Source organism: Cupressus sempervirens, chromosome 1, assembly GCF_028749045.1.
Source record: "Cupressus sempervirens isolate cs-2001-9-10 chromosome 1, ASM2874904v1, whole genome shotgun sequence".
Lineage (NCBI taxonomy): Eukaryota > Viridiplantae > Streptophyta > Pinopsida > Cupressales > Cupressaceae > Cupressus > Cupressus sempervirens.
In genome coordinates this window covers 490,793,974-490,818,383 of record NC_143118.1, presented here as the reverse complement: position 1 = coordinate 490,818,383, position 24,410 = coordinate 490,793,974, and the positions used below count along the sequence as shown (strand labels likewise).

At 34.3% G+C, this 24,410-nt stretch overlaps 1 protein-coding gene across 2 annotated transcripts in view; it reads right to left on the bottom strand.

Annotated features, from left to right (window-relative positions):
* Positions 1 to 24,410, bottom strand: part of GRL (transcription activator) — a 268,919-nt gene that overhangs the window by 44,523 nt on the left and 199,986 nt on the right. For both annotated transcript variants that reach the window (XM_089828816.1, XM_089828825.1), the window contains exons 17-18: positions 23,935 to 24,016; positions 23,689 to 23,799 (exon numbers count right to left, since the gene is read on the bottom strand). In XM_089828816.1, coding sequence (XP_089684942.1) covers positions 23,689 to 23,799; positions 23,935 to 24,016 — 193 coding nt within the window. The remainder of the gene's footprint in view (positions 1 to 23,688; positions 23,800 to 23,934; positions 24,017 to 24,410) is intronic.

The following is a 24,410-nucleotide window of genomic DNA, read 5'->3' as shown; positions in this document are numbered from 1 at the left end:
TTAAAATAATTGGGTTAAAAATATAAAGTATCTCAAAGGATTTTAATTTATCTTTCATCATATTATTTTCGTAAATTTTTTAATATGTGCATTAAAATATAAAAATGATTTGGCATCATTGTAATTTAATAATTTAATAAATTAATGTTTACATGTACATTTATAAATATAAGATTTGAAATATAATAACATTTGTATTATAATATTCAAATTTTAATAATATTGGAATTATTATCTTCCAATTCTGTTCTTTCCATTTTAACATTCTTTCTTTTAATTGATTAACACTTGGAATGATAAATTGATTTAATCTTTGGCAATTCGAGTTGATTTAATCTTTCCAACTTCTCTTCCAACCTTTCTATTTCTCTTATCTTTTGATTTGAATTTATGGTGTATTCGAATGGCTTTTTATCTTTGAAACTAATGGGAGCCAAGAAGTCACGGTTCGTTCCTTATACGGAAGATGTGAGAGGAGTCGAGGGTTATATATTTCTTTCACCTAGCTATTCTTCTTGATTACGTCTTTCTTTCCAATTTTATTATCACCCTTCTTCCATGCGTTTTCTCTACTCTCCTCCCAAAATCTACTACATTTGTTACCGAGCCTTGAGAACAACATTCTCAGAATAAGTCCTTCCTAGCTCTATAATCCGGTTCATTGCTCTGATTTCCTCTAAGACTAACAGAGATAGAAATTCAGAATGGGACAATATACTAAGGAATTCAATAATACTGGCCGGCGGACGGAGAAACCCGAGCTTGAACTCAGGTCACATAATTCCTTGTTTTCAGTCGGCTTCCATTCTCTTTGTTTCTGAATATTATCAATGCCTTTGTAGAATTTGTTTACCATTAATACCTTGTTGCTGTCAAATATTTTGAGCAGAGATATGAACAAGGAGTGTAGAAGGATATATAACTCCCAACCATAGTCAATTTTATAACAATCTGATATCTTGTTCTTTGATTTAAATTTGAATATCCGTGAGAATACTTGAATTCCGGATTTGGAGGATAGAGAATTCGATTGAGTAGCATAAATCAATATATATCCACATGTAATTTGCACCCATTATTTATTTCTACTTTCTCAATCTGATTCGCCATGATCTCCTCAGTCGGTTAAGACTGAGTTAATAGATACAATTCATTAAGATATCTGTGAAATCTGAAGTGTTTATGATTTTCAATTAATAAAATGATCTTGAGTTCGCACCAATTAAGCAACCCATTGAAATTGAGGTAATCATGATTATTGGAATGAATCCATATGTATGCAATGCTTTAATGTATTACCAGACATGAATTTAGAATATTTTGAGGATACCGAGGAATTCATCAAGCTATGAAGCCATAGCAATGGTGAAGAAGTGTGAAACCAAATCAGAATCACGAGGACACCGAGGAATTCACCTGGCAGAGAGGCAAATGGATGGTGAAGAGGCATAAATTTAACTTGCAAACAAAATCAAGAAATCAAATTGGAATAAATAATTAAATAGCTAATGCATAATCTTGTTATAGAAATCTCTTGTTGCCAAGTTGTATGGTGTGATAAATACCAAGATGCCCAGTGGATGACAAGATGACCCTTTTCTATTCCAAGTAGGGAGGCCCTTTCTCGTAAGAGATCGTGTGGGGATAAGATTTGGTCTAAGGTTGGGTGGTTAAGCCCCTAACAATCTTTCATCTCTCCATAAGTTACCACTTTCATCAGACAAAGATAAGTCATACATTCAATTGGTTGTCGGAAACAGGTATTATTACTATTATGATTAATATACAAGAAGGTAAGATTAATTGAAGTTATTTCATCATTACACCTAGATGCGAGAGATAGATTTATGGAATGTTTTTCATTTATATGAATATCAAATATACATATATTTTCTAATCTTGAGTTACTATCACAGTTAAGTAATCAGGAGGAAAGGAATATGAAATTGATTGAGTGATCACTAGAACCCTAAATGATCAGTGGTATCTGAAGCCCTATTTGAATCCGTGGTATCAGAAGCCCTATTTGAAACAGTGGTATCGGAAGCCCTAGGTGATACAACGGTATCAGAAGCCCTAAAAGATCCAATGGTAATCGATGCCCTAATGATTACAGTGGTAAGTGATGCCTTAATTTTATATGGTGGTATTTAATTCTAATCGTCCTTTGATTTTGAATTAACAATATTGGATGGAAGTCATTTCGTGATAATGTTATACTGGAATTTGTTGTCTAACCCGGGGGGTTGTAGAAGCATCCCTACATTGATTTATCGATTCAATTTCCAAGGTACGTGGATATTATTTTTCTATATTAAATTCCTTACTGGTGTTTTAAGTTCTTAGTTAAAAAAAATTGTCTATCTGATTTTAACGGTAAATCTTATTCACATGAACATGAATGATATAACTGACTTCCTATGAAAATGAAGTAATAACTATATTTCTTTGAGTGCGTAATTTGTTAATTAAGACCCAGGAAAATAGGTTGTTACATATGGTATCAGAGTGCTGGGTTCAACACTGAAACCTTGGGTCCAACACTATTTCTAAGAAACTGAAAATGCAATATTGAAAAAGATTTATTTTGCATAACTGGATATTGCAATCAAAACTAGAAAATCACACTGGGAAATCATTCAGAATAGTCGGGAAGGCTGAGATGATATAAAATGGACAAATGTATAAACTATAATATCATAAAGACGAAACCTAATTAACAAAATAAAATTGATTAGCAAGTCGAGTGGTGGAGATCGGGTTTACAAACCCAACTTTGAAATCTTTGCCCAAGGTAGATATAGGCAGATGTGCCGAACATGAGATCATTTTTGTTTGTCCAGATGCTTCGGTTATTTTGGAGAATAACTATTGGGACACTCAAACCACCTGATTACTCAGATGGCCGAACTGATAAACATCCCGAGGAAGCCATTCTAAAAGGTTAGAATGTGTGAGGGATGAGTATGGTTCAAGGCCAAGGCTTGTGCAATCCAAAACAGTTTCTATAATCTTGAAAAAATGTTATCAAAATCCATGATGATGGCTAAATAATTATTTATGCAATTAATGGTAGAAATAAATTGTTACCTATTTGAACTTGAACTGAAGGAAAACAAAACTGTGAATCATGATCCTTTCTGATGTTGATTAAACAACAAGATAATTATGTGCTCCAATATGGAGTAAACACACTTGAATAATTGGAACAATCAATGCTTATTTACAGATGTAAACTCTGATGAGATGGGCATGGAAGCCTAAATCATTCAAATGGAAAAGATAAATTTCCAAATACTTGCAGATGAATGATGAGCTATTTGACAAGAATTTTATGAATTGTTTCAGATGCTTATGATCTTGATTTGATGTATGATGATCTTGCATAGTATATCATGTTGACACTTATACATGTATAATATGCATGATGTTGATTTTACATATTAAGCTGTTCTATTCTATCATGAGATGATTGTTCTGACAAAATGTTATGACATGGACATGAAGACCGAAGTCACATAAATGGAAAAACATGGATTGACTTGCCCATTCTTGGTGATCTGTAAATTTGCAAGGATGATCTACCCAATAATGAATGCCATATGCCAGATGATACATATAAGTGATTTAAATTACGATCAAGTTATGATCTAGAACTTCCTAGTTGAAGAATTTCAATTTTGAATGCTTACCTTACTTTCAGTCATTGAACCCTAAAAATTCTCTTAAATGAAGATGTCATTATGGAATCGAACTAATGATATGGTGAGTGCCTACATGAGTATGATAGGAACATGAAATAGAATCAACTCAAATGATGCTAGGACAACCACAAGTAAGGTAAAGTGAACTCAGGTGAGTACTTTTAATTTTATGTTACCATGCAAGTATCTTTATGGAAACTTCGAAGTAAAAATGGATCTTGAGTTTCAATTATGATGATAACATGATGATGCTATATATATATATATATATATATATCTTGTATTAAGAATATTCTTTTAGTGTCTAATTCACAAAGATCATCGAGGACGATGAAAGACAAAGGGGAATGGTACATTACATTCCAATTTTAAAAATACTCCTTTATAATGTTCATTTCAATTTCAAGTTCATCGAGGACGATGAACCACAAGGGGAATGGTATGTTACATCCCAATTTTTGCCCTAATTTGAAATATAGCTATTGAGGTTCAAATGAAGTCAGTTGGCAATTTAATTTGTTATAATCTGGCGAAATGGTAAGATAGTTAGTCGTTATGATTTCAAGTAAAGATAACATGCTAGTTGATCGTTAATCATGAATTCATGGAATAGAGAAGATGGTTAACCATTACCATTAATTATGATTAAATATTTCATTATGATAATATAATTTAACTACGGGGAAATTCTTTGCAGGAAACATGTCAAAGGGGGTGGAAGCATTGTCAAAAAAAAATTAGGTAGGAGCATCACCATCACTAGGCTGATGGGTGAAGGATTTAGTGACTTGAAACAGGATACATCTATGGAACCACATGAGTTATTTGAATAATTAATTTAATTAAAATAATTGGGTTAAAAATATAAAGTATCTCAAAGGATTTTAATTTATCTTTCATCATATTATTTTAGTAAATATTTAAATACATGCATTTAAATATAAAAATGATTTCGCATCATTATAATTTAATAATTTAATAAATTGATGTTTACGTGTACATTTATAAATATAAGATTTGAAATATAATAACATTTGTGTTGTAATAATCGAATTTTAATAATATTGGAATTATTATCTTCCAAATCTATTCTTTCCATTTTAACATTCTTTCTTTTAATCGATTAACACTTGGAATGATAAGTCGATTTAATCTTTGGCAATTCGAGTTGATTTAATCTTTCCAACTTCTCTTCCAACCTTTTTATTTCTTTTATCTTTTGATTTGAATTTATGATGTACTCGAATGGCTTTTCATCTTTGAAACCAATGGGAGCATAGAAGTCACGGTTCGTTCCTTACACAAAAGCCGTGAGAGGAGTCAAGGGTTATATTTTTTTTTCACTCGGCGATTCTTCTTGATTACATCTTTCTTTCCAAATTTATTATCACCCTTCTTCCTTGTGTTTTCTCTACTCTCCTCCCAAAATCTGCTACGTTTGTTACCGAGCCTTGAGAACAAATATCTCAGAATAAATCCTTCCTAGCTATGTAATCCAATTCATTCCTTTGATTTCCTCTAAGACCAATAGAGATAGAAATTCGAAACAAAGCAATATACTAGGGAATTCAATAATACTGACCGGCAGAAGGAGAAACTCGAGCTCGAAATCAGGTCACATGTTTCCTTGTTTTCAGTCGGCTTCCATTCTCTTTCTTTCTGAATATTATCAATGCCTTTGTAGAATTTGTTTACCATTAATACCTTGTTGTTGTTGGATATTTTGAGCAGAGATATGAATAAGGAGTGTAGACGGATATATAACTCCCAACCATAGTCAATTTTATAACAATCTGATATCTTGTTCTTTGATTTAAATTTGACCATCCGTGAGAATACTTGAATTTTGGATTTGAAGGATAGAGAATTTGATTAAGTAGTAAAAATCAATATATATGCAAATGTATTTTCCACCCATTATTTATTTCTACTTTCTCAATCTGATTCGACATGATCTCCTCAGTCGGTTAAGACTGAGTTAATAGATATAATTCATTAAGGTATCCGCTGAAATCTAAAGTGTTTATGATTTTCAATTAATAAAATGATCTTGAGTTCGCACCAATTAAGCAGCCCATTGAAACTGAGGTAATCATGATTATTGTACTGAATCCATATGTATGCAATGCTTTAATGTATTACCAGACATGAATTTAGAATATTTTGAGGACACCGAGGAATTCTTCAAGCTATGAAGCCATAGTAATGGTGAAGAAGTGTGAAACCAAATCAGAATCATGAGGCCACCAGGGAATTCACCTAGAGGAGAGGCCAATGGATGGTGAAGAGGTGTAAATTTAACCTGCAAACAGAATCAAGAAATCAGATTGGAATAAATAATTAAATAGCTAATGCATAATCCTATTATAGTAATCTCTTGTTGCCAAGTTGTATGGTGTGATAAATACCAGGATGCCCAGTGGATGACAAGATGACCCCTGTCTATTCTAGGTAGGGAGGGTCTTTCTCGTTAGAGATCATGTGGGGATAAGATTTGGTCCGAGGTTGGGTGGTTAAGCCCTTAACAATGTTTCATCTCTCCATAAGTTACCGAACGTGCATCAGACAAAGATAAGTCATACATTCAATTGGTTGTCGGAAATAGGCATTATTACTTTTATAATTTAACACAAGAAGGTAAGATTAATTGAAGTTATTTCATCGTTACACCTAGATGCAAGAGATAGATTTATGGATTGTTTTTCATTTATATGAATCTCGAATATAAGTATATTTTCTAATCTTGAGTTACTGTCACAGTTAAGTAATCGGAAGGAAAAGAATTTGAAATTGATTGAGTGATTACTACAACCATAAATGATCAGTGGTATTTGAAGCCCTATTTGAATCCGTGGTATCAAAAGCCCTATTTGAATCAGTGGTATCGGAAGCCCTAAAATATTCAATGGTAATCAATGCCCTAATGATTACAATGGCAAGTGATGCCCTAATTTTATATGGTGGTAGTCAATGATAATCGTCATTTGATTTTGAATTAACAATATTGGATGGAAGTCATTTTGTGATAATGTTATAGTGGAATGGTTGCAGAAACATCCCTACATTGATTTATCAATTTTATTTCCAAGGTACATGGATATTATTTTTCTATATTAAATTCCTTGGTGGTGTGTTAAGTTCTTAGTTAAGAAATTTTGTCTAACTGATTTTAATGTTAAATCTTATTCGCATGAACATGAATGATGTAACTGACTTCCTTTGAAAATGAAGTAATAACTATATTTCTTTAAGTGCATTATTTGTTAATTAAGACCCGGGAAAATGAGATGTTATAGTCGGCTTATTGGTTGAGGAGTAGTATGAATACATTTTTTGGATACCTTGTGTTGTGCACTCACTCAACCAAATAATGCAAAAAAATGGCACTAAGGTTGAGTGGATAAAAAAAATGTATGAAGAGGCACAAGAGACCCAAATGTTTGTCACGAATCACCATATGACACAAGCCATATTCAGACAATTGCCACAATTGGAGCTCTTGAAGGTAAGTTGAATTTTTTAAAATTTAAACATGTTTTAGAAATATAGTCACTTTAGTAAACTTCCTATGTTTTCAAATTTTTAATCTATTACTATTTTGATTTTAAAATAGGTTGTTGAGACTCACTTTTCCTCCAACACTATTGATTTGAGACGCCTTGTCAAGGTTAGAGACGCATTGACTAGAATGGTAACCAATGCTAATTGGACCGTATGGAGACAATCAAATAGTGCCAAGGCAGCTACCATAAGGGGATTGATATGAAATGAATCTTGGTGGGATCATACCGAGTACCTTTTGAAGATCATCGAGTCTATATTGAGCATGATCCGAAACACTGACATGGATAGGCCTTGCTTAGGTGAGGTATATGATGCCATTGACTCCATGATCAATGACATTAGAAGTATTATAAATGAGAAAGTATTATAAATGAGAAAGGGCGAGATCTTGATGAAATGTTCTTCAAGGAGCTACACTTAATCATGGTAGAGAGATGGAACAAAGTGACTACCCCTTTGCATCATCTTGCCTTTGCATTGAGCCCTAGGTTCTATAGCAAATCAGTCCTCAAGGGGAGTACCACTTGTACAGTTTATGCAAATTGTATGTGACCAGAATTTGATAATAGCTTCTATATTGTTTTCTGAAGGTGATCTTCCTTCTAATAGAACATGGAGAAGAGATATCAATATCAATTGTTATTCTGAAATGTTCTTGTCTCAACAAGTATTTGAGTTTAGGCTGAATTGCTTAAAGGAGCAGACTTGATCTATTTGTGTGTCCTTTAACTACATTTCCATCCTATATAAATATGCAACCAAAGGGCATGTCTATCTAAGAGACATGTCCCTATCTAGGTCGACACTAATTAAGTTTTCCAGAATCAGTGCTCAAGGTACAATGTCATTAGTTGGTGTTTATCCTAACTAATTAACCCAAGGGCAACGTTGATACCTTACTAAGACAAGGCAATCATTTTTATGGCCTATCACAAGAAAGGCATAGAATTCTTACCCTGATCCATACAATCTTTACTATCAAATCAGGATGACTAAGAAGTTATAGAATTAACACTCCCTCTTAACTTAATAATCATACTGAGAGATAACATATCTAGCATCATCACTTAAGATGAACAAGCATAGATTGATACTCTATATCTATCTAAATCTTCAGAGTATGTGGTGTCATGAGCACATGATACTATGTCATATTACTAAACATGTGATATGACATATCACTTATACTAGTGATAACAGTATTGCAAAGAATACAATATATAGGATAAAATCTGGAGAATAATTAAATTCTTCATTTATCCAAGTTGTGACTCGTAGGTATTGGCATTTCTATATCACAACAAGATCCTGAGTTAAGATCTATCAGAACACAGAATAAACTCCGGCGAATAATAAAATTCTTCCTTTATCTAAATTGTGATTCATAGGCATAACAATGTCTAAATCACAATGTGATCTTGAACTCATCTAAATCTGAGAGTAGATCTCTACTATTTAGCACATTATCTAAGAAATCACCGTTTCTCATAATGTCTTTTATAACAGTGTTCATTATCTCAGAGATTGTTACATCTTGAACAATGAATACAAATGGTGGAGCCCATAACAGTCAATAGCCTGACAATAAAATTATTTTATTAATAATTTAAAGAATACAAATAAATTACAATTCAACCATACCATGTCTTTTCTTGAAGTGATCTATCTTCACTCGAAAGAGAGGTTTGGTAAGAAAATTTGTTGTCTGATCTATAGTGCAAATGTATTCTAATTTGTTGTTTGATCTACCATATCTATTACATAATGGTAAGGAATTTCAATACGCTTGGACCTGTCATGGAAAACTAGATTCACAGAAAGCTTGATTGAACTCTGATTATCACAATGAATAATCGCAGGATTCATGGCTTGACCAAATAATCCTACAAGTAACTTTCTAAGCCAAACTGCTTCCTAAGAGGCCATTGTTGCTACAATGTATTCAATTTCTATGGAACTTTGTGCTACTGAATATTGCTTTCTACATATCCATGATATCATCACTAAGCCTAAACTGAAACAGCATCCTGAAGTGTTTTTCCTGTCAGTAACACTTTCGGCCCAATCTGGGTCTGTGTATCCATGTAAGTCCAAGTCAACTTTCTCATACTTGAGTCCAAGGTTAAGAGTGCCTTGTAAGTATCTCATTATATGTTTGACTGCAACTAGGTGACTCTCCTTTGGCTCACACATAAACTAACTTAATGCATTAACAACATAGTAGATGTCAGGTCTTGTATTTACCAAGTACATTAGAGGCCCAATCATCTGTTTGTAGAGAGTAGAATCTATGGAAAGTGATTATGTTGTTGCTTCCTTAAGTTTATGTAAATTAGTCTCCATTGGATAAGACATAGGCCTACAGTTCCATATTCCAAATCTCTTCAAGACGTCTAATGTATACTTTCCTTGATTAAGTATGATGTTGCCAAAATTCTGCTATACTTCCAGTCCTAGGAAGTAATAAAGGAGTCTTAAATCTTTCATCTCAAATTATCTAATTAGATCTTTCTTACATTGATAGATGATCATCACCTGTTATTAGTAAATCATCAACATACAATATCAAAATTACCATATCATCTTTATCTCTTTTATAATAAAGATTTAGATCACCTTAATTCTTGGAGAATCCTCAACCGATGAGACACTTATCAATTCTTTCATACCAAGCCATTGGAGCCTGTTTAAGCCCATAAAGAGCTTTCTTGAGCCTACAAACAAAAATTTTAGGGTTATGAGTTTCAAATCCTTCAGGTTGCTCCAAATATACCTCTTCTGTAATCTTTCCATTCAGAAATGTTGTTTTTACATCCATCTGATGTACTTTCCATCCCTTTGATGTTGTAATAGCTAGGACTGCTCTTACAGAGGTGTATCTGGCAACAAGAACAAAGGTTTCTTCATAATCAATCCCCTTTTTCTGACAGAACCGCTGGCTACAAATCTGGCTTTATATTTTTCAATACTACTGTCAACAACATGCTTGATTTTAAATATTCACTTAGAAGAAACAACAGATTTTCCTTCAGGTCTTGGAACAATTTCTCAAACATCGTTCTTCATAATGGATTGGTATTCTTCCGTCATGGCATCCTTCCAAGTTGTATGTTTAATAGCATCTGAAACATTGGTTGGTTTTGATTTAAACAAATCACGCATGTTTGCCACATAACTAGAAAATCTTTTGAGTCTTTTGCTTTCTCTTAGATGTTCCAAATGGTGCAGCAAAGTCTTGTGCTTCCTCTACTATCTTAATGGCCCAAAGTGGTCTCTTAGAATTTTGAGTTCTTTATGATTGAGATTTTGAATTTCTTCAATTTCTTCAATGTTCTCCTTCTGAGACTCAAATTCACTATTTTCTTCAAAACTAGGTAAGGGAGAGGGATCTCCAAAACTTAGGGCTTTTTTGAATGCTAAATCTTTTTCAAAAATTACATCCCTACTAAGTTCAATATTTTTCTGACCAGGTATGAAAATCTTATATGATTTATATGTTTCACTACACCCTACAAAAATACCTTTCCTCTCAGAGGGTTTTAACTTTGTTCTCTTTTCTTTAGGAACATGTATATACACTGGGCACCCAAAAATCCTAAGATGACTTATATTATGTTTTACCATAGTAAAGACTTCTTCAAGAATTTTATCTCTAAGGTAGGAGTGAGGACTTTTGTTTTGAATATAGATAGCAGTACAAAAGGCTTCTGCCCAAAGATAATCTTCTAGATTTTAATCAAATATCATAACACTTGCAGCTTCTATAATTGTCCTATTCTTCCTTTCTGCTACCCCTTTTTGTTGTGGGTTATAACGAACGGTATACTCCCTCTTAATTTTTGTTTCTTTACAAAACTCTAAACAAATCTAAGGTATATTCCTCTCCATTATCAATACTAAGAGTTTTAATTTTATGTCCTGATAAGTTTTCAGTTAAGGTTTTAAATTCTTTAAATCTCTTAAGGATTTCTTCTAATTATGTACCTTTTAATAAGTAAATCCAATTTTTTCTAGAGAAGTTGTCTATAAAAAGTATATAGTACCCGAATCCTCCAAGAAAAGGAACAGACATAGGTTCACATAAATCAGAGTGGAATAATTCCAAAACATTGTTAGTTTTTCTAGTGCTATCATGAAATGGACTTTTGGTGTTCTTACCCAAAGCACATCATTTGCATATGTTTGAGTGATCTTTATTCAATTTAGGTAAACCAGTAACCATCTTCTCCATAGTTAATAAAGTTTTGAAATTTAGATGTCCCAACCTTCTGTGTCATATTTCGTTTATATCAGTAACTTCATGAATTAAGGCTTGAATAGGTCGACTAGGTTACAAATTTAATTTATGCAAGTACCTCATTCTTTAACCAATCAATTTTTCTTTCTTAATTGAGGAATTTTTAGCCCAGGTCATTACTTTACCATCCATGAAATGCAACATTATGTCCATCTTCAAGTGTTGTAACCGAGATTAGATTCCTTTTTATTCCTAGTACATAAAGTACTCCTTTGAGAAGAAGAGAACTACCCGACTTTAGTTTCAAGGTGCAATTTTCAATTCCTTTGACAGAATGTGTTGAATTATCCCTGATGGTGACTTCGCCATTAATATTTTGTGATATAGAGTCTACTGCTTCTTTGTATCCTGTAATATGTCGAGATGATCCACTATCAATCACCCATGCCTTACTTGGGACTTCATTTGATAGTGCTGAATACAATACACGATTCTTAGGATCATAGTTATCTTCTTACCTAGTAATGCTTGTACAATTCACTTGTTGTTTAGAATTCTCAGGGCAATTAAATCTATAGTGTCCAAACTTATCACATCTGAAGCATTTTATTTTGGATAGAATTTTTTTAAATTTGTCATTCTTTTGATTACCCTTTTTCTTCTTGAAGTGGTTCTTCTTACCTTTAAAGGAATCTCTGTTAAGAACATGAAGTTCTTCATCTTCAATTTTCAACTTTCCCCCTTTCTTAAGTTTTCTGGATTCTTCCTGAAGACAATCTCCCTTAAGTCTATTGAAGTCAGGAAGATTATCTCTCACACTTACTCCTTGTGCAAATGTTTCCGATGAATCTAGTAATCCATATATAGCCATCAATGTTAGTTCTGTGTCATTAATAATGGTTCCTATACTTGCAAGTCCATCTTTTGGACTGGCAACCCTTAGGAAGTAAGAATTCATTGATTCTCCCTTCTTTATTTGTATATGATTTAGTTGCCTTTTTAGTGCAAGAACTCTAGTTGCATTGTTAACCTCATATGCATTTTATAATGAATAAAATGCATTCATCATATCAAATATTGTTTGATGTTTCATCAGCATGGATACTATTTTATTTTTCACTCCATTTAATATGATCTGTATGGCTTTCCTATTTCCTTTATTCCAAATAGTTTTATGAGGTTCAATAGTAGGTTGTCTGGATGCTAAATCAACAAATTGTTTTACATCATTTTCTTCAAGAATCATCATGATTCTGAATTTCGAATCATCAAAGTGTTCTTTCCCATCAAACTTGTCCTTGGGTCTGATTGTATATCCCATTGAAGATAGGAGAATGATGCTAGATATATATCAAGTCTAATTATTTAATTTGCAAAGCCTCAGTTTGACTACCAAAGCCCTGATACCATGTAAAGTTTCTACAAATTGTATGTGATCACACTTTGATAATAGCTTCTATATTGTTTGCTGAAGATGATCTTCCCTCTATAGAACTTGGTGAAGAGATGTCAATATCAATTGTTATTTTGAGATGTTTTTGTCTCAGCAAGTATTCGAGTTTTGGCAGAATTGCTTAAAAGAGCAAACTTGATCTATTTGTGTGTCCTTTAACTACATTTCCATCTTATATAAATATGCAACCAAAGAGTATGTCTCTCTAAGTGCCATGTCCCTATCTAGGTCAACACTAATTAGTTTTTCCAGAATCGGCACTCATGCAACAATGTCATTAGTTAGTGTTTATCCTAACTAATTAAAGACAAGTTTGACTTATCTAATTAACCTAAGGAGACGTCGATACCTTACTAACACAAGGCAATCATATATATGGCCTATCACAAGAAAGGCATAGAATTCTTACTTTGATCCGTACAATCTGTACTGTCAAATCAGCATGATTGAGAAGTTATAGAATAAACATCACTAGAGTCACCCCATATAGAGATCTTGAAGTTTCTCAAGGGTACAAGGCAACCCTTCGAAGACTCTTTCCTGAGCACCTACAACCAACAGTGAGGTCTGAATTTATGAGTTTTGTGAGCACCGATGATTGTGGTCTTGATGCTCCTGAAGACAAGAACAATGTTGATGCTCATAAATGATGGTGCTTTCATGGCCAAAGATACCAACACTTGCAGCCCATTTCCATTAAAACTGAATGCAACTAAGTTCTTTAATCTTAAGATTCTAATTTCTAGTTTCTCGTTAGTAAATTTGCAAATCTTGATAGGTTGCTAATTCATCATCATCTAAGAAGAATTGAGAAACATATTCCTTCGTCAACCCAATAAAACGCAACCGACTAAATTCCAAGAAGCCATATAAATTGGTGTTTGTGAATTCAAACTTGAGGCTCACAACTCACAAAGAGAATACCTACAAAAAGGCCGAGGCAAAACAATGGGATGTTGAACTAGAGGCTGCGAAGTTGGAAGTCCTCTTTGATGCACTTGCAATTGAACATGGTGACCTTAAGATACATATTAATAATGGAGGTGATCATGGGGCTACGATTGAGACTTTAGCTAAGACAATTTTGATGCTAGTGGCACTAATTGTGCTTCTAATCAACAACTACCCATTGATGATGAATTCTTTGATAATTTTTGATGATATATTGATATTTAATCACATATGAGTCTATGACTGATTACTGATTACTAATGTGACATTGTTGATTAAAAGTTTTTGAACCGAAACATTCATATGGTGGTGTACTTCGACATTTCTGTTAGCATGAATGCTGATGGTATTCCTTTGGAGGAGTATCCTAAGCTTTGGAGAACATGTGACAATATTGACATGTTGCATTCATGATTGTGTTTTTCATTGATGTCAACATAGCAATAAGTCTGTGAAGAATGGCAGAGTAATAGATAGAGGTCAAGGTCGTATGGACAGAGGTTTAATGTTTTGGTGATACGCAGATAAGAACATGTTCCACACAATGTCCTAATGATGAGGTTAAATGCACGTAACATAAGTTGAAGACATACAAAAGTTGTAAGTGATTTACAGAGAGTAGTACAGAGACAGAGTAACTATTAAGCAATTTTTGATGATTGCATTATATCTTCTAACAGAGATATAATCTGGAGATGCGTAGATAGTCAATGACAGAAGACAGTCTAATGGTGACATCAATGAGTGTGCAAGCCCTAATGTCGCATGTGTGAGAAGTATAGACTGTGAGCCAATAGTGCTATTGTAATTGCGCAATAATTAATTATCTTATTATAATTAATTGCAAAAGCCTCAAGGCCGACTTAAGGAATTATTTTGAAGATATGGTATAAAAGAAAGATGTTTTCCTTGTTTGTTGAGTGTGTGTGCATCGAGTATCAATTGCGAAGTGTACAAGGAGCAGAGTGTTTCATGAATGCGAGTAAGCAATCCAAGGGATTATTGCATATGAAGTTTGCGATCTAGTAACAAGATCAGAAGGAGCAGAAGTCTGGTTGATAGGACAGAGAAAGAGGAAGGAGCAATGCAATTCTATTCTATTATTCTGCAAGGAATAATACAGAGATCATTTGGATAGTGGGTTCATTGATTTTGACCCTGAAGCTATTTGGACACTGGGTCCATCTACCTTCTACAACTCCTAACAGGGTTAGCACAACTCCTAACAAGGTTGGAATCTCCTAACAAGGATTCAAAGTCTCCTAACAGGGACTAATATGTATTGAATGCTTTTATAGACTCCCAACAGGGTCCATCCTCTAACAAGGAACATTTATATTAGTGCATCATCTTGTGGGTACCATCCCCACCGGAGTTTTCCCTCTAATCAAGGGTTTACCTAGTTAACATATATGGTGTTATTGTGCATAAGTATCTTGTTGTGGTTTCTGATTATATTGCTCATAAGATTAAGATTTAATAAGGTTGATAATTGTGATAATAGTTGGATAACTAATTCAACCCCCACCCCCACCCCTCTCAATTATATTGGTGGACTATATATTGTAACAATTGGTATCATAGCGTTAGGTCCTTGAAGAGAAAGCTTAACAGCTTTGGAAGATTAGTGGTGATTCATTTCAAAAAATATAGTCCTAAGTTTGATGGAGGAAATTTTGACACCCAGAAGATGGAGGTTCTTGGTGAGACATCCAAAATGTGTACAGAACTGAGCATTGAGTTTCTGGATCCAGAATCCTCTTGTTGCATACAAAAGAATAAAAGCACATGTAAAGAAAGACTGAGATTCAAAGAAGACAATAAGATCAAAGAAGGTATTGATCTGCTTATGAAAAGGGAGCCAGAAGGTATGAAAATTTTTGTTTGTTGGACATGTAAAAAATTTGGTCAATATGCATCTAGATGTCCTCAGAGAGTAAGAAAATCTAGAAAGAATTTGTTTTCTGATGAAGATGAAGAATTTAAAGGAAGTATGGAAAGATTCTTGAATGATTGTAATGTTGAGCTTGAATTGGTTAAGAAAGATGAAGTAATAGAAGAGATAGCTTTGGTAACTATTGTTGATCCAAAGGCTAACCATGAAAATGTTGAAGTTAACATTGAGACTAACAATGATTTGCAGAATGTTAATCGGATTGAAGAGCAGAGATTTGAGCCTAGAGCAGAAGAAAGAGTTGAGTGGACAACCCCTAGCAGAAGTATATCGAAGAATCTCTCCTAAACAAATCATTGGGAGCAAAAATAGAAATCAGGTAAATGAAGAAGCATGTGAATTATGTTTGTTTTCTCAAATTGAACCTAAGAGTATAGATGAAGCATGCAAAGATAATCATTGGATTCAAGCAATGAAAGAAGGATTAGATCAGACTGTGAAGAATGAAACATGGGAATTAGTTCCAAGAGCTAAAGACAAGAATGTTATTGGAACCAAATGGGTATTTAGAAACAAGATGAATGAACAAGGTGAAGTTGTAAGAAACAAAGCCAGACTTATGTTTAAAGGATATTCACAGCAAGAAGGAATAGATTATGAAGAGACATATGCCCCTATACACAGAATGGAAAGAGTAAGAATGTTCTTGACTTATGCAGCAAATAAGAAGTTCAAATTGTATCAGATGGATGTCAAGTTAGCTCTTGAATGGAGAACTTGAAGAAGAGGTATACATTGAGCACCCTGAACGTTTCCTTTTGACAAAAGAAAAATATAAGGTATGCAAATTGAAGAAAGTTTTATATCGTCTGAAGCAAGCACCTAGAACCTTGTATGCAAGGTTGGACAAATATTTGGAAAAACTTGGATTCACTAAAGGTATGGAAAATAGTAACTTGTATTTGAAAGAAATTAAGAATGGTTTGCTAATAATAATACTATTTGTTGATGACATAATATTTGGAGGCAATGATGAAGCAAGCACCTAGAACCTTGTATGCAAGATTGGACAAATATTTGGAAAAACTTGGATTCACTAAAGGTATGGAAAATAGTAACTTGTATTTAAAAGAAATTGAGAATGGTTTGCTAATAATAGTACTATTTGTTGATGACATAGTTTGTTAAAGAGATGCAAAATGAGTTTGAAATGAGTATGATTGGAGAAATGAAGTTCTTTTTAGGTTTGCATATTGTATAGAACAATGATGGCACTTCCATTTCAAAAGCTAAGTATTTGAAAGATTTGTTGAAAAGATTTAAATTGGAAAGTTGTAAGCCTATTGGTACACCAATGATAATTGGTCGCAAGTTATCTAGCAAAGATGAGACACCTACAATTGAGCAAAAGAATTACAAATCCATGATTGAAGGTTTGCAATATCTAACTCACACCAAACCAAATATAACAAATGCAGTTGGGATTGTAGCTAGATTGCAAGCTGATCCTAAGGAGTATCATTATGCAACAATAAAGAGAATATTCAAATATTTGAAGGGAACATCTAATTATGGGATATGGTATGACAAATCAAATGATTTCACTCTATGTGCTTATACAGATGCAGACTGGATAGGCAGTATAGATGACAGAAAAAAAAACCAGTGGTGGAGCATTCTTTCTTGGAGGAAGATTAGTTTATTGGCTAAGCAAGAAACAAGATTGTATTTCACAGAGTACAACTGAGCCAAAGTATGTAGCAGCAGCAAATAATTGTAATCAAGTTATGTGGATGAAGTAGATGCTGAAGGATATTGGGATAGAATTTTTAGAACTTGTCATCATATACTGTGATAATACAAGTACAGTAAGTACGTCTAAGAATCATGTATTGCATTCTAAGACTAAGCATATATCTATTAAGTATCATGTTTTGAGAGAGAATGCAGCAGAAAAACATATCAAATTAGAATATGTGAGTACTAAAGATCAAATTGCAGATATCTTTACAAAGCCTTTACCTAAAGATACTTTTGAGTATTTGAGAGGTATGTTTGGGGTTATGCCCCTACCTACTTCAGGATAGATGATGCAAAGACTGCATCAGTCTAGTGGTACAGAGCACTATTGTTTGACTGGATTGAATGTTGATGATTCCTATATGGGGCAGTATCTGTGACGAGCAGAGTCATTGAGCACTCTTGGTATTTAGTTTTGAGTAGTGTCTTTGGACACTTGAGCTAGTCGAAAACTTGGACCGGTAATTTTATATAATTAAGCCTTTGTCATTGATGTCAATAGGGGAGAAGAGTGCATGAAAAACATCTCTGAATCAAGAGAAAATCTCTACTTTATGAGGGAGATTTACAAAGATTTGTGTGAGTAAGAAGAAGGAATATCTCTATGGGGGAGATATGTAGCATGAAGAGTTTTGTTGTATGGGGCAGAAGCTGAGAGTTGTTTTGTGTGAGCAACTGTTGCTGATTCTAAAGAAGACGCAAAACAGAACTAAAGGATTTCAGATTTGATTAATGAAGAGGATTTGAAAATATGAGTTTAGCAGCAGTAGCAATAGAGTATTGTTTGGTATTCTTGGAACTTAGATGTGTTTCATCTATGTTGCCATCAATGCCAAAGGGGGAGATTGTAACCATGAATGCTAATGGTATTCATTCGGGGGAGTATCCTAAGCTTTAGAGAGCATGTGGCAGTATTGAAATGTTGCATTCATGACTATGTTTGCCATTGATGTCAACATAGCAATTAGTTTGTGAAGATAGGCAAAATAGCAAATAGAGATCAAGGTCGTACAGACAAAGGTTTGATGTTCTGGTGATGAGCAGATAAGGACATGTTCCACATTGTGTCCTGATGACAAGGTTAAATGTGAGTAACATAAGTATAAGACATACAGAAGTTGTACGTAATTTATAGAGAGCAGTACAAAAAAAGAGTAACTGTTAAGCAGTTTCTAAAGATTGAATTGTATCTTCTAACAGAGATATAATCTGGAGATGTGAAAATAGTCAGTGACAAATGATAGTCTGTCGGTGACATCAACGAGTGTGCAAGCCCTAGTGTCGCACATGTGAGAAGTTGTATAGACTATGAGCTGACAATGCTATTGTAATTGTGAAATAATTAATTATCTTATTATAATTAATTGGGAAAGCCCCAACGCCAGCTCAAGGAATTATTTTGAAGATATGGCATAAAGTGTTAGGATAAACCACGAACAGAAATAAAAAAAAACTACATGCAAATATAACCAATAACAGAAAATAATAGAACACACAGAAATGAACACAAGGCACCAAGATTTAACGTGGTTCACCCAATCCCTGGGCTACGTCCACCAAACAGCAAGTCCGATCTTATTACAATCCAGTGATTACAACCTGATTACAATCTGTAATCCCTTACAGCTCAATACCGGCGCAAGAACCAATTTCGTATCACAACATTATGAAAAATACCCAACCCTAAGCCCTTTTATACAAGTATTAAACCGCTTTAGGGTTATAACATGTCGGCCATAATATGTCATCTACCATGTCGGCTACTACCCAAAAAAAAATTTCGGGCCGATGCCCCGAACCCCACTATTTATGAAGTATGTACAGTATTTTCCTGATCAGTCACCACAATCTAACAATCTCCCACTTGGGGACTGATCAAGCTCCACACTAAACAACAATCTCCCACTTGGAGACTGATCCTATGGCAATACCACTACCACATTGGGCTCCCACTGGATCAAACCATCCTGGACTCTACTATTCTTTTATTCATGTTCAGTCTAAAAGACCAACCGAAGCTGAAGAGGAGTTCAGCTTCTCCCTTGTTACAACCTTTGTCAACATATCTGTTGGATTGTCATTGGTATGTATCTTCTCCAGCTTTAACTGTCCATCCTCCAAAACTGACCGAATGAAATCGTACCGCAACTGTATGTGTTTGGTCTTAGAATGCAGAGGTGAATTCTTAGCAAGATGAATGGCACTCTGACTATCTGTGAACAAATAATTATCCTTCTGAGGATGTCCCAATTCTTCCAAGAAGAACTGAAGCCATATCATCTCCTTGGCTGCCTCTGTAGCAGCAACATACTCTGCCTCTGTAGTGGAGAGAGCATTAATCTTCTATAACCTAGAAACCCAGCTCACGGCTGCCCCACCAACAGTAAAGACATAACCTGTAGTACTCCACCTGGTATCAATATCCCCAACCAAATCTGAGTCAACATAGCCCTGTAAATCAGTAGTAGAGCCCCCAAAGTGTAAACACTTATTGGATGTTCCTCTCAAATATCTGAGAATCCACTTGACAGCATTCCAATGCTCAAATCCTGGATGACTCATATACCTGCTAACGACTCCCACTGCATGTGCAATACTTGGCCTAGTGCATACCATAGCATACATCAAACTTCCTACAGCTGAAGCATAGAGTACCTTGGACATCTTATCCTCCTCTTCCTGTGTCTTGGGACACATCTCCTTAGTCAATTTCAAATGACCAGGTAAAGGTGTGCTGACAGCTTTAGCATTCTCCATAGAGAAACGTTGCAACACCTTCTCAACATAATCAACTTGAGATAGCGTCAATGTTTTGTTCTTCCTATCTCTGCAAATCTTCATACCAAGGATTTGTTTTGCTGCCCCCAAATCCTTCATAGCAAATGCATGTGCTAATTGGCATTTTAGCCCCTTAATATGATCCATGTTAGACACAGCTACAAGCATATCATCAACATATAAACATAAAATAATTAACATATCATCAACATATAAGCATATGATCCATGTTTTACCACTTGTAGGGCCCATTTGCAGTTGCACCAAAAGCCATGACTGTTAATGAACATGGAACACCACATAATTAACCACCTGTGGGCAGGGAAGCGCATCGCATCACCCAACATAAAGGAAAGATGTTTTCCTTGTTTGTTGAGTGTGTGTGCATCGAGTATCAATTTCGAAGTGTGCAAGGAAATGCAAAAAGGAGCATAGTGTTTGGTGAATGCAAGTAAACAATCCAAGGGATTATTGGATGTGAAGATTGCGATCTGGTAACAAGATCAGAAGGAGCAGAAGTCTGTCTGACAGGACAGAGAAAGGAGTACTACAATTCAATTCTATTATTCTACAAGGAATAATACAGAGATCATTTGGATAGTGGTTTCATTAGCCTTGCCCCTGAAGCTGCTTGGACAGTGGTTCCATCTATCTTCTACAACTTTTAACAGAGTTGGAATCTCCTAACAAGGATTCAAAGTCTCCTAACAGAGACTAATATGTACTGAATTCTTTTATGGACTCCTAGCAGGGTCCATCCTCTAACAAGGAACATTTATATTAGTGCATCATCTTGTGGGTACCATCCCCACCGGGGTTTTTCCTCTAATCAAGGGTTTCCCTAGTTAACATATATGGTGTTATTGTGCATGAGTATCTTGTTGTGGTTTCTAATTATATTGCTCATATGGTTTAGATTTAATAAGGTTGATAATTGTGATAATAGTTAGATAATTGATTCACACCCCCACCCCCACCCCCCATATTTATATTGGTGGACTATATATTCTAACAATTTTGTCATGTCATTCGAACAAAATCGTTAATATATGTGGTGGTGTATTTTGCTACATTGCTTTATATTAGCATAGCGATGTATGAACTTATTTGCAGCAACATATTTTTACATATATATTAAAAAAAAAAATTGAAAAATCTTGTACAGAGGAACCCAAATCCAGCCCACAAAAATTTGAGCAAATTTTGAACCCGAATGTTGAACCCACATCCGAACCAAAATCCAAACTGGCAACTTAGCTAACTTGATTTAAATATTAAATTATTTAATTAAGGTTAATTTAATTAATCAAATTTTTTTTATCAAGAGTTGTGGATTTAGTTAGGTGGGTTATTGTGTATGATTATTGGTCTATTTCTTCGATTTTGGATTGGTTTGCCAAGGATGTTATACCAAAGATTTTGGAGTAATTTTGTATTGCATTAGTTGTTTTGCTTGATTTTTACTACCAAAGATCTTTACTACCAACTTTGATTTTTAGCTAAGCTCATATGCATGTTGATTTTACTTGATAGTATGGTTGTTGAAAGTTATTATGTTCGTGTAGCATTATGGAGCCGAAATGTGAATCCTTATCACAGTTTTGAGGTTATTTGGTCTATTGAGCTTACAGTAAGTTATCTAGGTGAGTAGAGGGGGAATGACTTGCAATGAGGGTCGAGGCCCTGAAGTGGATTCCAAGGTAACTCATTGTAAGTAGTTAATAAGTGATAACTTAATACATTATGTTTTAAAATGAATTAAAAAGATATTTTGTGTGCCTCACCCATGCCTTGTGCACTAGTATGGGCTAGGATGGAGTGTAAGATGATGCTTGCCCATCTAGAAAGATGTTATGATCTGGCATAGTTAGTATCCTTGTCTGTGTGAGAGGATTACTAGTCCACACAAGGTCACTCGGGGGTTAGAGTCTAAGGAGAGACTACCAAGGTAACTCAAGGGTTAAATGTTTCCAGTGACACTTCCCTATATGCATCTTAGGTTTCCTATTTGTGTCTAGTGCCCAGGTAGGGTGTATATTACCTATTGTGGGAGACTCTATAGTACATCTTGTGATAGAGGGAGGTTGTAGGACACAATGTTTATACTTTTTTGGCGTTGTCGTTTGATTACCGAATAGCGTCTTGTGTTATCTCCTCGACACAGTGAGCCAGACCTCCACGTGGTCAAGTGGTACTGATTCTTTTACCATCTGAGATTCTGACAATTATGTTTCGATGTTAGATGATCCTTGTAGCTATTACATTCTTCTTGTTCATCATTGGAGACTTCCCCTTATCTATTATATGTTGCCTTTGTAATATTGTATCGTGTATCAATGTATCAGTTGCCATACCTTTTAAGAGATATTGTATATGTACCTTGTTCCTTATTTATTATTATATACCCTGTGACTTGTGTAGTGGATATTTCATTATGCATAGTATGTTGTATCAGTTGTACCTATGGTTCATTTATGCATGGAAGGATATGTTATTCATTTACATATGTGAGATTTTGTACTTGTGGTTGTTCTGATTAATTAATTAACATAAACATAATTCAACCTTATGGAACCCTTGAGATTGATTAGTAGTGACTTGAGTCATACTTGTGTGCATGTATTGTCTTATGTTATATTGCTTCTGCACTGTTATCATCATTGTTGTGTAAACCTTTAAGAGGAAAAAAAATGTTCCACAAATTTATTATCTTGTTTTTACGTTATTTTCTCTTGGATTCTCTGACGGGGCATTACAAATCCAAGACATACCTAGGAACAGCACTGAGAATCAGAGGAAAAAAGCTAAGAGAACCAACCTCGTACCCAATCAAAACTGAGTCTGGGTATTATGGTACTAAGGCAGAACCCATTATCAAAGATTAATCCCCTATTTATTGACAAGATAGGAAATTAAATATATAACATTAAATTTTGACATGTTATCCAAAAATAAAAGGGATCAAGCTTCTGAACAGAGGTTTTTAGAGATGTGTCACTGAAAACTAAAGAAATTTAGATTTCCCACTATATACATGAACTAGAGAATGCTGAAACTTGACTTTGAACTGTCTTCTTCATTTACATTGCTACTTACATTGCCACATCCATTTAGATTTTTCCAACTAATAAATTCTTCTGATTATCTTCATTATCATTTCATTAAAAGACTGTTCACTGAAATCAATATGTGAAGGAATCTTGATTGAAGAAGCATTTGTTTGACAAGCTTTAAAAAAAATTGCATGGAAACAGATAATAGCATTACGTTTTATTAATAGATGCTGTCAGAAGATATCATAAGTTACCTCTTCAGGCACACTGACAGTAGCATTGTCGGGAAAACTACTAGCAATGCCAAGCCATGCACAGCAATGTTGTGGCCGGCCCTCTGGTCCAAACATGGTGTTTCGGAAAACCTGGTCATAGAGCAGCAGATTAGCAAAAGGATAAAGATTGAAATGTGAAGAATACGAAGGATCAATATACAAGAATTAAAGCAAAGAAAACAAAGCTAGCAAAGATGTTATAGAAGTTAACAATTTGGAACTTACAACAGTAAGATGTTGGCGATAGTAGTAGAGCTGTTTAAGACAAGCGTGTTTAGACAACTGATCTTCAATTTCATCAACACTCCTGCATGTGGAAAAGATACTTTCCTCTCAGATTTTATGTAGCAGGTTCAAATAGGAACTCCTAGCCTTGAATTCAATTACATTTAAATTTACATATATTAATAGCTTGGGTTTGTGGACATGATAACCCAAAATCGTACACATGCTATTGAAGTTGTTGCAAGCATGGAACAATATGGGTAAATTCAGTATCTTGAATCACCATAACATGCTAGACTCTGTTCTTTTATGAATAATCTAGTTCTCATTTACTGCTATTATGAACAAAGAAAACATGTTTTAGAGACTAGATTTCAGTTACACGTGAACATAGAATCGAAGGCCAATGCCCTGAAACATAATGACATTCCAAATGACCAAAACTTTCAAGGCATTGGATAATAAAAAATGTAACA